The sequence below is a fragment of the Peromyscus leucopus genome, chromosome 4 (genome assembly GCF_004664715.2).
Source record: "Peromyscus leucopus breed LL Stock chromosome 4, UCI_PerLeu_2.1, whole genome shotgun sequence".
Classification (NCBI taxonomy): domain Eukaryota; kingdom Metazoa; phylum Chordata; class Mammalia; order Rodentia; family Cricetidae; genus Peromyscus; species Peromyscus leucopus.
The window spans coordinates 58,968,497-58,986,210 of NC_051066.1; the positions used below are offsets into that span (position 1 = coordinate 58,968,497).

The 17,714-nt window shown below is 35.1% G+C and overlaps 1 protein-coding gene across 1 annotated transcript in view; it reads left to right on the plus strand.

Moving 5' to 3' along the window:
* Znf804a (zinc finger protein 804A) overlaps nt 1–16,000 on the plus strand; it is a 196,677-nt gene extending 180,677 nt beyond the window's left edge. Inside the window, 4 exon segments of the mRNA XM_028884449.2 lie at nt 9,106–9,236; nt 11,657–12,141; nt 12,144–14,158; nt 14,160–16,000. Coding sequence (XP_028740282.1) covers nt 9,106–9,236; nt 11,657–12,141; nt 12,144–14,158; nt 14,160–14,873 — 3,345 coding nt within the window. The 3' untranslated portion in view covers nt 14,874–16,000.
* Nucleotides 16,001–17,714: the final 1,714 nt, after the last annotated feature.

A 17,714-nucleotide genomic window follows, 5' to 3' on the forward strand; every position in this document is an offset into this window, starting at 1 on the left:
AAATTTGAGGTCTGTAAGTGAAGTTACTGCTTTCACTATGTCTAATGATACATGCCTCCTATGATCAAGAAGATATAGGCAAATCAAAAAGCATTCCTCTGGATCCAAAACAAAATTTTAAATGTTGTCCAGTGAGAATGAAGAGAGAAGCATTGAAAGTAGACTGGCAACACTATTTGATATCTCTTCTCCATGCCAAATAAAAAAAAAGAAAAAACTAAGCTGAAGAGAGGTATTGGAAGATCATGGGGAAAATTGGGGGCCCTGAAAAAAAATTATTTGGGGCTACTTCTCCCTATGATAATTTGAAACTCAGTCAATGACAAATTAAATTGCCAACACACATTGTATTTAAGCAACCACTTTTGTTATTAGACCAATCTAGGATTTTTATTTAAATATTCCATCAATTTTGTCTAGAAATTTCTCTTTATCCTCTTGCATGATTCAAGAGGAAGAAAATTTGAAGCTTGTAGTTGCCATGTGTTAAGAAGAGTTGCAGATAGATTTGCTGGATCAGTGGACAGCAAAACGACTCAGAGATGTCAATTAAATTTATGATAACTAATATGAAGCAGGATTTGAGTCACCTAAAATGGGCTACTGACTCCTATATCAATGGCAGAAAAATATATAACAGGACATGTCAAGTTTGGCTTCAAAACTCAATTGTGCTGTGATTAGAACCTTGGTACTGCAAGGCAGTTGTGGCACACGCCTTTAATCCCAGCACTTTGGAGGCAGAGGCAGGCGAATCTCTGTGAGTTTGAGGCCAGCCTGGTCTACAGAGTGAGTTCCAGGACAGACTCCAAAGCTACACAGAGAAACCCTGTCTTGAAAAACCAAAACAAATAACAGAAACCTTGGTACTGTCCAAGGATAGTGTGGGGATCTTATCTTGTAAAAGGCATATACGTGTCTTTACCAGCAACTAAGAACATTATAGACCAGAGTAAGGAAAATAGATAGGAAATTAAAAAAAAAAATATTTAGCAATTATCCAAAAAGTACCATTAGTAAATCATTCATATATGAGTTTGTATATTATTTCTTATGTTTCTCTGGAGAAGCCAATTCAGGTCAATGACATGACAATTTATGTAGAAAATAAGGGAATAAGATTTATTTTTATATCTATAACTTAGCACATAGTATATTTTCACTCCACATATTTTTTGATGTTTTATGTCTAATTAAATCAGTATATTTTGCTTTTTACTTTTCACACTATGACAATGACTAGGTCTTTGGAAGTTTCTAAATTGCATCAATTTTTTTGATGAGTACAGTAAGAGTCTATGCTATGTTAACTAAAGCTTAGTTAGTAATATGTTTCATACTTAGTTATTTTTAAATGCACCTATGTTTTCCCCCTAGAAGGACAACAGCCAATACCTTAAATATACCTCAACAAATTATATATATTTACATACTGAAAACAATTAATGTCACATGGAAGACAATTAGTGTCACAACAGACAAAAAGATGGATTTGTAAATGTATATGAATATTAGATATATTATGTGAGTACACACATATAAACAACTGTAAAATTATTCTTCATCATTCTAAAAATCCATTTATACTAGAATACAAATGTATATAGTTTTTATAATTTGGACTAGGAGGTACTATTAATAGTAGATAGCTCCTGGGCCGGCAAGATGTCTCAGTGGGTTACGAAATATCTTAGAAACAAAACTTCTAAAGTTACATGAGTAGTTCCTCCAGAGAGGAAGAGCCATTTGTTAATCCTTAGTTTGTAAGTCATTTATCACAATCAAAGTTATAAATCAGTTTGACAACCATTCATTAATATCTTAAGAACAATAAAAAGAATAGAATTATATGTATTTATAAAGCTTAATATAGACTCATAGAAATTTGGAAAACTCCCACTTTGATTACTGCAAGTTGCCAGTGAAACTGGGGTGCTATCTTGGCAAGTTTAGTCTTTTTAATGAAAGAATTTAAGATTGACTCAAAAGGAAGCTTGATGACAATTATTTAGAGTTTAAAAGAAAACGTTCAGGGCAGGCAAGCTATAAATCTAGGCATCCCCCTGGAGGAGGGGATAAAGAAGAGAAAGAAAGAAAATAATGTCTTTTGTAAGTAGTAATATGGTAGAATTAAGGTGGAATAACTTTATAGATGAATACTGAGAAATCATAGAGTGTCTGAGAAGTCATATTCAGGCTTTGACAGGTATCTGAAGGAAGGAAAAAGAGATTCAGTAAAACAAAGGAAAAAGATAAATGATGTATTTCTGAGTGACTCAAAAATGCAGACAAGTTTATCGAAGCTTCATGGTTACAGCAACATGAGTGACTGCATAGAGTAGAACTTCTGGAGAGAAAACATGTTTCCTTCAGGAGATGATCATTCCTTCCATCTCCTCAGCATCTCCTAAGGTGGATGGGCTTTCCTGAGTCTGAGTTGTGTTCTCTTGCCCATGGAGCTAGCCAACACAATTGGAATGTTAGTTCTCAGAAAAGTCCTGCTGTGTCTGTTTAGTGTTGGTGGTACATAATTGAATTCAGAGCAGACCAACTGGTATTGTGTAACTGCCTTTTAAAAATAGTATCTATAGAAATTCAAGTTGATTTAATCAGTATTATTGGATATGTTGATTTCTATTGAGTGTTCAAAGGTCTTATAACATCTGGGATGATGTAGTTACTACTTTTATGTAGGATGAACATACAATAAAGAATTACTTTTGTTATAAAATACATCTCAGTATTTGAAATTAAGTTTAAATTTCAGGTTCTCTTCTTAGTCAACTAAAAATGCTAGTAAGAAAATAAATAATCAAATATTGTTTAATTGATAATTAAGTAAAGTAAATAATTAAAGTAAAACTATTGTTTACCTTATGAAGATAATACATAGTGTATATTTTCACACTATATTAATACATATACCTACTTTGTTATGCTGTGCAATATTAGTATACTATTAAAAATGGAATTACAATCCAAGAATATAAAACGTGTTTTAATTCTTAACATTGTTGGTAATAGATGCATAATATGCATTTATAAAGTTGAGCCATAAATCAATCATCCTTCATTTTCTGCTCACTCAGGTGGCTTGTGTCTTTTGAAAATAATCATGTCCATGTCTCTTACAATCAAGTTTCTATTGCTCTCATTCTACTATTAAAGATCTTATCCAGATTTTTGTTAGCAAATTTTCAAAGCCTCCTATTGTAAGAGGAAGTTAATCACAGCCATCCTGTGCCAGTTCAATTTGATAAGCATTCATAAGCACTTACAATGCAGGAGACACTTCTGATCCAGCACTTAAGAAAATGAACTCAATAGTTGGAAATCAGTTTTAGACAGAACACACACTGATTGCCAAGACTTTTATATTAGAATTAAAATGAGGTTTTTATCCACAAAGAGAACCTTGAGTTAATAGAGTCTAAAGAATGAGAGGCCTTGGGGAAAGATATTGTTCAGATCTGATATGCCATTAAGAGATTAGATGCTTTTAAAGCTGCCAGGAGAAAAGTCCAAGTGATACACATTCATGATAGTAATGGGAAATGAAATTTGAAAAAAAATAAAAAGACTTCCACTGTATCACTCAGCATAATGTCATTGATTAAATAATGACTAGAAGGAAATTATACCTTGAAGTCTGATAACATCCACTAGAATACCATCTCTGAAAAAAATGTATTTGCTAACATTCTAATAGATCACTCTGCACTGCACAGTCTATTTCAAGAATGCTAAATTGATTTAGGAAATGGAGATGCTGATTCTTTGATGCTATTACTTCTCTTTGAGGCTCTTACTTCTCTATAAGGTAAAAAAGCATACTTAGATTTTAAGAAGCCACTGAAACCATTTTTGATGGAAACAACTCTGCTAAATTCAAAGCAATGTTCAAACTTTTGGAAAGAGTAACAGTGGATAATACAATAACAGTGAAATATGAAACTATTTGCAGATGTATTGAAGGAAAGAAGTAATGGATTTACTTATAGAAGGGAAAACACTTGAAGCTGTTTTCACTAATGCTCTAAATGGATATTTTATTTCATACTGACTAGTTCTGTCCTAAAAGATGTCACTGGAAGCATGTCATAGAAGATAAATACTGGAGAAAACTTTAAGTATCATTTGAGAAGAAATAGATCTGAAAAGAACTACTAAAGGACATATCCAGAAAGTAGAAATACATTTCACTCAGCTGCAAATCAAATTCAAATTTGGCTTTTTATTTTCTAATGAAATAATTAGTTCAAGACATTCACTGTGGTTTAATTATGGAATTTGGAGCTGAAATTTTTTAATTTCTTATGTTCTTATTTTAGCTTCTAGATCTTTGCCAAACTTAACAACTGAGAATGTTGCTGGCTGCCCTGTTGAAATCACAATTTAACACTGCTAGTGACAGAGGATCAATGTTAAAGTACAGGAAATGAAATATTCTTCTTTAAAGATTAAAAAAGAAAGAGAGGAAGGAAGGAAAGAAAGAAAGATTTAATTAATCTTGGTAAAAATCAATCTCTGTAGGGGAGCAATGTTCAGGCTGAGAACATCCATTGGGCAAAAAGCTATGATGGACATTTTCTACAATCACTATCAACACCAGGACACAGACCCGAAGGGAATATTTTGCTGTTTGCCTCTGAACATGGACTTGGCTCATGCAGTGGGATGGAAGAGGAAGGCCTTGCACTTTCTTTATGGGTCTGAAGCTTGAGCCTTTGACACAGTCATGTCAGACAATTCACATCCACCCAGGGTTTCATATATTCATGGCTTCTACTCCCCACACATTGTGTGATATTTAATCCACTGGAAAGTTTCATAACCATCAGCAAACATCTGGAATGTCTCAGGATGCATCATTGATCTACTTAGAAACTGAAACTGCATCACATGCACCATGCCACATTTTGTCTTCTAAAAATTGGCACTCTTTCCATTTCTCCATTAACTAACAGCCCAGGAGCATCAGTGTTACCAACAGGTTGTGAAGAAGTCAGACTTGTGATCAAATCACCATGGCCTATATTTGGTTGTGATTGATTCTGGCTGTTCTATCTGCTTCAAGGGGTTTCTTATTGATTTGCCTATGAAATAAAGCTATAGTTATGTCCTCACCTCCTACAAATCTTTGTTCTGATGACATTGTAACAAACATTCTCATGGTGAAAATACAATAGGTTGATTCTTAATTAGTCATATCTCATACAATACTCTTCATTGGCAATCTTTGACTTTTTTCTCACCGATAAAATTCATAAAGCAGACTCATATATTTTATAATATATGAGATGTTATCTTAGTTAAATTGAGAAGAGTTACCACTGTTGATGCTGAAGAAGTTGTCATCTTATAAGGCAATTTCTGGAAGGGTTCTAGAAGGTACTAGCTGCTTAAAATTACTTTTTTTCCCCTAAAAAATATTTAGGCTTTGTTTTTCTAGTCCTATAACTTAAAAAAAAACATACATTATATCAACTAATTTATAGAACGCTAAAAGAGATTTTCCAAGTCATGTTTCAAAATGAAAACAATTTGACTGAAAAAATGGCAGGCATACTAACAGTCAATATGTGTGAGCTGTTCTAAGGTGTTGGATTTGCACTGAAATCAAAGATTTAAAATAAAAGTACCTGTCCTAATCGCTATATTTGAAGTAGTTCCTTCTCTGTCCCTAGAGCCCTTTTTTTTCACCCACTTCAAATCACATTTCAGTACCTACTGTATGATATAAATAACATTCTTATATGCTCCAACATCTGTCCCTCTTAACCAAATTAAAAAAAAAATACGAAAGAAAAAAGGCAATTTCCCACTGTCACAGATATTTAAAATGTGTCTGGAATAACACTTGCAAAGTAGAGGATACCTAGAGAAATTTAAATGAACATATGCACACCAGCTCCCCCAGTCGGACCTGAAATTCGGACAGCTTGAACAACAATACCAGGAAATTTGAGAGTTACAGCATAGGATATGTAGGTTCTAAGAAATTCTGATTTCTCATCAATTGTGTTTCGATTTGTAATGATTCTAGACAAACCTATCTAATTTGCTTAACTTCAGTCTTTGCTTCCAGAAGTAAAAAAAGAAAACTTTGTGAACATAGGTATTTATGGTAAGAATCAATAAGATGATATTTCCTTAATGAAATTTAGAGAGAAATAGAGGAGAAATATTGAAGGGCCATATGGTTATGAAAATGATCCAACCTTCCTATTAAACCTTATAATATAGAATTACTAACTGTCAAATTTCAACACTTAGAAAAATGCTACTTAACCATGGAAAAAGTACAAACTTGCACATGGGTTTCATAGAGTGTGAAAATGCTGCCAACCTCTGTGCAGCTGTTTGGAAAGTGATAAACACTTAAACAAAGGTGGTCTTGATCTATTTGACTCAGTGTTTATACTTTCATGAAACTACCCATGGATGGACACATGCATAAAGCATAAATAAAATATTTATTAAAGTTTTATTTCCAAATTTAAAAAAAATGTTGTTAGTGAAAGAATCTAAGCAAACTTTTAATCTTGCATAACTTAAAAATTTCCTCTTCTTGGTCATAACTCACCCCCCTGTCATTGGAAGCATTGTTCTTTCATCTTTTTAATAGAATTTAAACTTAACAGTTCAACCCTCTTTCATGACGTACACACTATTAATTATACATGAATACACTTGTTATGTATGTTTAGTATAATTGCTTGCTATGTATGTAAAAATTAACTTTTTTTAAAATTTTATTTTATTTTATTTTATTTTACAATACCACTCAGTTCTACATAACAGCCACAGATTCTCTTGTTCTCCCCCTTCCTGCCCCCCTCCCATTCCCCCCAGCCGACCCCCCATTCCCACCTCCTCCAGGGCAAAGCCTCCCCTGAGGACTGAGATCAACCTGATAGACTCAGTCCAGGCAGGTCCAGTCCCCTTCTCCCAGATTGAGCCAAGCGTCCCTGTATAAGTCCCAGGTTTCAAACAGCTAACTCATGCAATGAGCACAGGACCTGGTCTCACTGCCTGGATGCCTCCCAAACAGATCAAGCCAATCAACTGTCTCACCTATTCAGAGGGCCTGATCCAGTTGGGGGCCCCTCAGCCTTTGGTTCATAGTTCATGTGTTTCCATTCGTTTGGCTATTTGTCCCTGTGCTTTATCCAACCTTGGTTTCAACAATTCTCGCTCATATAAACCCTCCTCTTTCTCACTAATTAGACTCCCGGCGCTCCACTCGGGGCCAAGCCATGGATGTCTGCATCCAGATTCCTCAGTCCTTAAGATGGGGTTTCTGGCACAACTATTAGGGTGTTTGGCCATTCCATCACCAGAGTAGGTCAGTCCAGCTGTCTCTCAACCATTGCCAGCAGTCTTTTGTGGGGGTATCTTTGTGGATTTCAGTGGGCCTCTTTAGCACTTTGTATCTTCCTTTTCTCATGTGGTCTTCATTTACCATGGTCTCCTATTCCTTGTTCTCCCTCTCTGTTCTTGATCCAGCTGGGATCTCCCGCTCTCTTTCCCTTGACAAAATTAACTTTTTAACTAAAGATTTTATTTAAAGTATTGTAAACCACTGTCTTACTTCTTTATTTTTTAGCCTTAAGAATATACTTCACTTCTAAGAACTAGAAATTACCATGACTATTGATTTCTGAAATTGAGCACTACATTGTCATTAGCCTATTATAGTTTTATTTTACACCAGAAACAAATTAATGCATCTTGGAATTTATAGTTACTTTTGTCAGTCATATGGAAACAATGATAGCAAATCTGTGACAGAGTTGTTGTTCAGTTTAACAATATATAACAAGTCTAACTAAAGACTAAATTTAATACTACAAGAACTCCTGAAGAAATAGATTATTGCTAATGAGAAAACTAAAAAAAAATATTGTGTTACTTAAATAATAATAAAGAATATAATACAGAAATGAAGGATGGAGAAAATTATATAAATGTGTATACCTACCTATAAAAATCATCAACAAAAATATCAGCAGTCACTTGAAGCTGATTCTGTGTGTATTCCCAAGTTGATGATGTTACATGATGCTCTATACATTGAATTAAATGTTAAGTCTGTGAGAAATATCAATTCAATAGAGTGAATATTTTTTGAAAGATATGAATATATATATATATAATTATTGATTCAGATAATATAAGTAATTTATCTACAACTTTGATAAATATTTATTGAGTAGGCCTTTTGTATACAAGGGTACAGTGAATATGCATAAAGGACTTATCAAAAGTTTATGCAACATCATAAAAATATAGTCATATCATTCCTTGTTCTGTAATGCTACTCTCAAAATACGACTCATTACAATTTTAACACATCATAAAATATTGAGAAAAATACTATTTCAATCATTTTTATAACTATACATTATCTTCATAAGAATCTTCAGTTACAATAACTGAGGATGAACCCCTTTGATATTCCTTCAATCACTTCATACGTGTGAATATTTATTGTTTCTCTTCAAGTGTGTTTTCATTTTTTCTGGCCTTCAGCTTAGGAAATAATCTTCTTTACTACAGATAAAAAAATTCTCAACATAATAACCTCTGAAAAAAACAGAATTTTCTCTAAGATCTTGATTTGAGGAAAGTGCCTGATATTTGAGAGAGAGGCTATTTAAAACATCACATCAATAGAAATCATTTGCCTTAGGTTTTATGGCATTAAATCCTAGTACAAAGCACATTCAAAAAAGAGGTTTTATTTTATAAGCAAAATCCATAAATGTATTGAATTTGTTTGAAGCTTAGGGGCCTAAAAAAAGTCTCTAATGCATCATCTAAATTAAGCAAAGATACTTAGAAGATTCCAATCAATAAGATGAGAAATAAGGCTGCAATTTCAATATACCTAAAGCTCAGATGCAACTTTTGCTGTAATATAATCACATGGTTGGGCATTTGTACCAGCCAAAGTGGAAGAAAATATTTTTGTTAGAAACAGGTTTTGATTGATGGTGTTTTCCTTTGACGAAGTCAATGTATTGAAAATCCTTGCAATGGCAGAACTTTAAAGTTGCTCTAGACTTAGATACTATTAATTATTTCCATGTGTTTTAATAGAGGCTCAAAGAACTGAAACAGAGAGAATTTGCTCGAAATGTAGCATCTAAATCCAGGAAGGATGAAAGAAAACAGGAAAAGGCACTCCAACGTCTTCACAAGCTGGCTGAGCTAAGAAAGGAAACTGTGTGGTGAGTCTATAATGAAATGTTAACTTTCCCTAAAATACACCTAAAACATAGCTGCAGGAGTTGGAAATAAAGGGCACAAATCTATTTATTTCAGTACACAGAAAAAGGCATACATGTTTGCATGGCCTTCTGCAGAAGTAAAGAGTAATTTGAATTTCATTCAAACACCTGTTTAATGCACATTTCACTAAAACTCACAAATTACTGTAATCTCAGCTTATAAAAGCAAATTTTGCATCAGTAGAGGCTTGTATCTCAGCCATCTTAATTGAAAGCAGTCTCATTTCTTCATGAAATTCAAACCATTTGACTGAGGATGAGAGCCTAGCACTATCTCCTGACTCTTGGCAAAAAGAGGTTTTGAGAAGATCTTATTTTATTTTTTTAAATGATAATTTGGAGAAGCTTTCTTTGAAATTACTTTTAAATTTGAAAAAGAGAGGTCAGGAAGATACTGCACACTTCAGAAGCAGCTCAAAATTAGTTTCCCTGTGAATAAACTATAGCTGGACTGTTAGAAGTTCACAGCTCTTAAACTTTGACCCACTTCTCAGAGTGAGCAGCTGTTCGATGGGAATGGAGTCATAATTCAGACCTCACAAGCCCAGCCAGGGCAATGCTATTAAAAGAAGATCACTGGTAAAATGCCCTTATTTCTCTCGACAAATGAAGTCTCTCTTGTTACTGTCTATAACAAATATTTCATGCTCAGTTAATTTTTTTATGGAATATTGTTAAGGAATATTTTGATGAATAAGACATTTTTAAGAATTCCAAATTCAAAACAATATGAGTGATTCTTTTAAAATCCAGTGTGGAACTGTTTGAAGAGCTGCTTAACTGTAGTGGTGATGTCTGTTTACTGTTGTATCATCAGATGCAGAGTTGATGCAAATCAAGTCTATATCATGGGACCTACTTACTATATAATATAATACAATGATATAGAAGTAGAATTTGCCACATAGAATCTGATATATTAAGAAAGTTGTATTTATAAGTTATAAACAATGTCTATATTACTTATCTTCATAACAACTTTCAGTAGACAATATTTCTTATTATACACACACACAAACATATACACAACTTCTCCATTAGTTTTAAAATGGCATAAAAAATGGCAATGTAATTTAGAAGCAAGTCAGGTGAGCAGATGTAGATTGTGTCTGTGATTTTAAAAATCAGCTATGCTATTTGACCATTTGAAATTCCTTAAAAATACATGCTTAGAATGGAATGGGATTTCTTTTAAGGTAATTGGTTGTAGAAAGGTAAAATTTAAGGATTTCCTATTTTATATACAAGCCAAATCATTCTTTTAAAACAAAACCAGTATTTATGATATACTTCCAAATATAGATAGAATATAATTCATGTTTTAGGGAAATAGTATTCTATACTACAGGACTACATATTATAATATAACTTACAACTTCGAAGTAATGTTAAATTTTGAGCCTAGCAATTCCAAAGGACCCATAGCACTTCTCTAGCTACCTTAGCTGACAGCAAAGTGTTGGTGCAAAAGCAGACTTGATGAAATTTGGTTGAAGTGAATCATTAAACCAAATTCCCAATCTTTCTAAAATATTTATTAAGGTCCTGTTTGTTTGTTTTTGTTTTCTTCTGTTTCTTTGGTATCTTTTTTATAGGATCAATGATGAAAATTATTGCAATTTAAAAATAATTTTATAACTCCTTATGAAGAGGCCATTGGGATAGAAAAAGTTGATTGGGAAGCAATAATCTGAGAGCAAAAGAATGACCTGTAACTTGTTTGCAGCTGTAGAGAGCATTCCTAGACAATCACTCCAGGTTACCCCAACAATGACCAGCAACAAAATGATACTGAAACACTGGTAAAGGTAACATGAAATACGTTTATAACACACATTTAAATTGCTGTCATAAATTTATGACAGATGTTGAATTTGAAAACAAATGGGTGCACCAATAGACATGAATGAAGGAGAAACTTTAAGGATGCCCATACTCATTGCTGAACTGTGTGCTACTGACAGACTCGGGAACCACGAAAATCATTGTCTTCATCTGTGTCCTCTCCACTGTCCCCAACAGGATCCAAATGAACACTTCTAATCCACACAAATCATCTTGGTTAAATTAAGCAGAGCAGGAAAAGAAACCAAAAAGCCAGGGTCTGGGGAGAGGGCCCTTTATATACTGTGAGAAACAGGATTTTGATGTGGACAGGAAGGATATCAAAACACTTGGTATGGAGAAAGTAATCAGAATACATTATCTACTTGTATAAAAGTATCAAACAAAATAATCAATAAAAATTTAAAAAGAATTTTAAAAATGTAATTGTATTTATTTATTTATAAGAAATAATCATTGAATGATTTTTTAGTAAATTCTCCTATTAATTTACACCTCTCTCCCTCATTTTGCAGTGCTCCTGGAAGTGGCCCCATGTTCAAGTCAACAACTGTTACTGTGAGAGAAAATCTCCATGAAGTTTCCCAAAGAGAGACTGTAGATTCAGTTATTAACCAGCAAGATCTGATTCGCAGTGAAGAAAAAGGGAAAGATGTCACCACCGCTTCTGCAGAAACGGAAAGTGCAAGTAACTGCACAGCAAATAATTGCCAGCTTGGGGATCAAGCTCAGGGCATCCACAGACATAGAATTGGCTTTTCCTTTGCATTTCCAAAGAAAGCCTCTGTGAAGCTGGAGTCTTCAGCTGCGGCCTTCTCTGAATACAGTGATGAGTCCTCTGTGGAGAAAGAATTCAGCAGGAAAACCAGATTTGTCCCCAGCACTTGTCATCTTCAACTACCATCGCCACCATGTGAGCTCCTCACTTCTGAAGAGAAAGCTAACTCTCTTCACCCACCAGAGGCCGTGTGTACCGACAAAGCAACTGCTCCAGTTGAAGAGACAAAGAAATCTCTAATGAAAAACATACACCGTTGGCTTCCATTTGCCAGCTTCAACTCCCTGTATGTTCTGATGCAGATACTTGCCAAAATTCAGCACCATTTGAAGATCAAATGTCAACGGATGATGCTATTGTTAATGAAGACATACCTGTGAGTAAAAACAGCCCTGACTTCATAGAAAAGAATCCCACTGTGCCTAATGACTGCACACCAGCACAAACTACCACAGAGGAAAATGCTAAGATTAATGATGTGGCCAAAATGGAAATTGGAAATAGAATTGATCATGAGCCATTGGCACCTTCAAATACTGCAGAGGAAAACATCAGGTTGCAACACAGACCAGGTTTATGTAAAAGACAGTGTGACCCATTTGTACCTGTACTTAACAAACTTGGATCTACCGTGCTTCAGTGGCCATCAGAAATGCTAGTTTATACAACCACAGAGCCATCGATATCGTACAGCTGTAATCCACTCTGCTTTGACTTCAAGTCCACTAAATTAAACAACAATCAACAGAAAGGTAAACTGACCTCAAATGACCTCAATTCTCAACAGAAGGAGGACTTTTGCAAGAGGCCAGATGCTGATTGCAATGATGTACTAATCGAAGGAGTCACAAATGATGAAATTAGCAGTAATACAAATGATCACACTAAATTTACTGCTCTTCAGGCTGTCCACACTCTGTCCAACAGTTATGATTTAGAACAAAATGAGAATGTGGGTCAGAGGTATAAAGATATTTCCTGTAAGAACAGAAAAACAAACAAATACAATTTTGCTAGAAATCAAATTAAACGAGATACTCTAAATGGGAAATACAAGAAAATCAGGTTGAAGGAAAGTCGTGAGCACTGGTTCCATAAAAGTAGAAGGAAGAAAAAAAGAAGAAAGTTATGTCACCATCATCCTGGGCAGTCAACCAAAGAAGCTGAAAGTTACTGCAAAGCGGAAATGGAGAGCCGGTGCACTGATGAGACTAGGAAGGGTCCAGAGGAACCAGTTCCTGAAAGGCAACAAAGGAGTACAGAGCAATGGTCAGACTTACATCAGCTACCTAATGGAAGACCTAAAGCTGCATCTATAAATGTAAGTGAAAATGGAGAAATGAATACTACATTGGGCCCTGAATCCAACAACCATGCTATCAGTTCACAAAACCATGAAGGAAAAGACACAATAGTTGTAAATGGACAAACAAATCCACCAATGATGCATCCTGGGAAACAAAACTTAACATATTCCAGAACTTATTGCTGTTTGAAAGCCAGATCATCAAGCTATCAAGGGGATGACAGGTGCTTAGTTCCACAAAGTGATATGAAAGTTCCCAGTCAGAATCAGCCTATTAAAAGAGGTTACAATTCTCTCATGACTGAATCAGAAAGATCTCATCGGAAGCGCAGACAACATTCATGTTCTTATTCATCAGATGAAAGTTTAAATCAACAGAATAAGTTAGCAGAAGAATATTTGAGGCCGCTGAGTGTTTCTGTCACTCCCTGTCAGCCGAAGAAGAAACGAAGGAGAAAAAGAAGTCGATTCCACATTGGAGGTAGAACTTTGAAAATCAAAGACAATTCAGATTATTCCATGAAGAACAGTTCTTCTCTGAGTCACCCAGATGGCTTAGTAAAGGAAGATGCAAAGGAGGAAATAAAACCACAAGATAATATAACTATCGAGAAGAACTCAGAACAAACAGCGCAAACAGAAAACAAAGTGACATTACATCCTTACAACCCACTTCCTTCTGAAACCAGTGGCAAAGATGAGCATTCAGTAACGGAGACTACTCCATGTGGCTTATCACAGGCTTCCAATGATCCTTCTACACCTGTGCATGTAGCAAGGGCCCCATCAAATGACTCAAATGACAATAACTTGCCGGAACAAAATCAAAGAAACCAGACTACAAACAGTAATGAAAAGCAGATTCCTTTCAAGGTGCCTCATACTGAAAGGAACTCTAGAAATTCACAGACTAAATCGTACATTTGCCGTTACTGAGCTAGCCGAGACCATTCCACAGGGAAGGATGACTGAGGCGTCAACAGAGTGGCTGTGTTACAATCCCGGAATCCTCAGCTCGCAACCACCACCACTCCAGTTCAAGGAAGCCCATGTCAGCGGCCATGCCTTTGTAACAACAGAGCAAATCCTGGCTCCATTAGCTTTACCAGAGCAAGCATTACTGATTCCACTAGAAAACCACGACAAGTTAAAACATCTACCATGCGAGGTCTACCAGCACATTATTCAGCCAAATGTGCTGGCCAGCAAGGTCAAATTGACCCTCCCTCCTGCTCCCCTGCCTCCTCCTAGCACTCCTGTGCAGCCTTTGCCTTTGCAGCGACCCTTCTGTTCTACCTCTGTTACCACTATCCATCACACTGTTTTACAGCATCACGCTGCAGCTGCTGCAGCAGCAGCCGCAGCCGCAGCTGCAGGAACCTTCAAAGTGCTTCAGCCACACCAACAGTTTCTGCCCCAAGTCCCAGCTCTCGCCAGAACATCTATACCTCAGATCTCGGTAGGAACTGTAGGACCTAGGCTTTGTCCCGGCAGTCAGCCAGCCTTGGTGGCTTCTCCTCAGCTGCCAATCATTCCCACCTCAGTTCTTCACCCCAGTCCCTTGGCTTTTCCACCTTTACCCCACGCACTTTTTCCTTCATTGCTTTCACCACATCCAGCGGTCATTCCTCTGCAGCCCCTCTTCTAGTCGCCACCATAAAGGAAAAAGAACATATACATAAGAGTAGGTGTTTATCTACGTGCATAATTGGCTACTTCACTGACAGAATAAACTGGCCAAGGCTGGCCTTATTGATTTCAGATCATTTACTGTAAGTGTAATGATGCTAATAAATTATTAAAATTTCTGATATATAATATTATAAAAGCACTGGATAGTTTGAGAATCAATACAATATATGCTGTATATTAAAATGATGTCTTAAAAGTATGCATAATGTACATAAAATATATTTATAGTACTATAATTTATGTTGTAAAGTATGCTCCTTGTTTTTCTAATCTTTGTGTATTTGCACCTATTTAATGTTTAGACAAAGCTAATGACCCTATTTGTTTTGTATCATGTTCCTTGAATCTGTAAATTCAGTGAAATATATATCTTGCAATAAATTTTTGTTAATTATTTAAGTAAATCAAGCTTTGGTGTTTAGGTGGTCTTCATAGATTGTGTTCTATTTACGATTTTCTTCTGCCCCTTGGTATCATGGAATCACCAAGACCCAAATATTTTCAGGTTTTTTCCACACTTAAATTTTGTCATCAATCACAGCAAATATAATAGACAGTATATTTTTTTGAGTCTCCATTTCTCATAGCATAGCTTATATTGAGAATTTACTGCATTTATTAGCCATGGTTTTAGACATAGCCATGGATATTTATATTTAAGCATTTTTAGAATTTGAAAGGGCAATAGTCTAACAATCATGAGAAATGTATGTTATTCCCCCATAGGTATACTAAAACAGAAATGTCAACTAACAAATGTGTGTGTTCATAAAAATTTTAATATTAAAATTCTTAAATGTTCATTTACAAGTCCTATAGGAAATTTATATCAAAATATTAACATGAGTTAAGAAATAATTTCAATTTTAATAAGTCACTATTAAATGACAACTTGAGATTAACTGCAAAAGCACTATCTGTGTCTTGGCATACTCTTGAGAATACAGATGTGGGAAAAAAAATAAAAATCAACAGCTGATCCTTCAGTAATTCTTTCTATGTACTCACATTTGTAACATCTTTCCCAGTCAGATAGAAATAACTGTAGACATTTACTGATTACCCTCCCATATTCTTCTTTAATTCTAATTAGACTGTTATTATAGTTTATCCAACTGTTGATGGGTAATAAAGAATGCTAATATGTAATGGAAAACTTTGGAAGAGCACAATTTCCCCAAGCAAGTTTCCAAGTTGTGTCTGTTCCAGTGAATGCCATCTTAAAAGAAGTCTTCACACCAGTCAGCATGGGTTAATTTCTTCAGATGCAAAGGTTAGGAGAGTCTTGTCATATCAGAGAAGACAATAGACTTCAACTTTCATGTGGTCCTGTTCTGAGAAAGTATTATTTATGTGAACTGAATTGCCCTAAAAGGCATATCATAAGGCATCTGTTATACCATAAAAATCAATATGGAGCCTTGTTTTAAATAAGAGCCAAAGGAGAAAGGTAGAATAATTATTTTCATTATCATTTACTATAGTAATAATTGATGTTAAAGGTCTCCTGAAAAAATTTCTTGTGATGGAGTAAATGTACAAATTTATGATTGACAAATAAGAAGGTAAAAATAGGATGGAAGCAATTTTATTTCAAATACTTTAAGACATTGCATTCCCAAAATGGGAACTTAAATTGGAACAAAGGATTTTCCCCCAAGCAAAATACTTGAAAACATCTTTGAAGACAAGGTAGACGAAGTCATCTACTGGGAAATGCTGCCCCAGATTGGTTTTCAACTATCAGAACAAGATTGTTGCTTATTCTGTCTCAAACTCAAAATGACTGTCTGACTTAACAAAGCATCTTTCTTTCCATCACTCTACAATTCTCATCCAGCTTGTCCATATTTATCTCTTGTTTATATCTTGCAATTCCTTCTCCCTGGTGCTTCTCCCTGATGTTAATTTCCTACACAATTGTGTGAATCCTCTTCTTTCTCCATGTTATCATTTCTGTTTTCATTTCCAAATGATGCAGCTCTCTTAACTATTTAAATTACTGTTGTTAAACCACGTGGCTAGATAGACTTACTTAACTTTTAAACTACAGTAACCATATAGTTTATTGCTGTCACATGGCAGGAATTTCTAGAATGTATGAGGAAGAATGTTCTTATGTAAGACAAATGGAAATTGAACTTGACTGATAAATTGTTAGGTTGTCATAGATTCAGATGGTTGAATAAGAGACGAGCTGCAGTTAAGTGCTATCAAAGTCATTCTGATTATAAATTCATGTCTATATTTAATACTGTCCTGAGATATTATTTACATTATCTTCTCATCCACTATGTGCTAGAGGTATGAATTTATAAGGAAACACTTGTTCATCTATCCTGATCACACTCAGCCTCCAATCAAGTGGCTCTGGTCAACTGGCTGAAGAGCAACAGTGAGCGGAAAATCATACAAAAGTCAATAAAATGTCTTCAAGCAGTGTGCCCATCAGACTACACAAGTTTAAATTCCCAGTAATAGAGAAGTGCTCAAGTCCATGGGGTGGCCAGCCACGCTCTGAGAGTAGCATGAGATATATCCTTGTGTTTTTTCTAAACATTACATTCAAAAGCTGAAATCCTAATTCTTTCCAGACATGCACTATTGTGAATTCCATCTACTGTGGAAATTTAAGTGATTTAACAGCTCTTCCCACCATCTCCAGTCTGTTACTTATAGATATCACTATGGTATGTGTGGCAATCATGATGAATGACTTGGAATACAGAGTGAAGCATGAATGTGAAATGCAGTTATACTCAGCTAACAAAAATTTTCATAGGGCTGGGAAGATGCT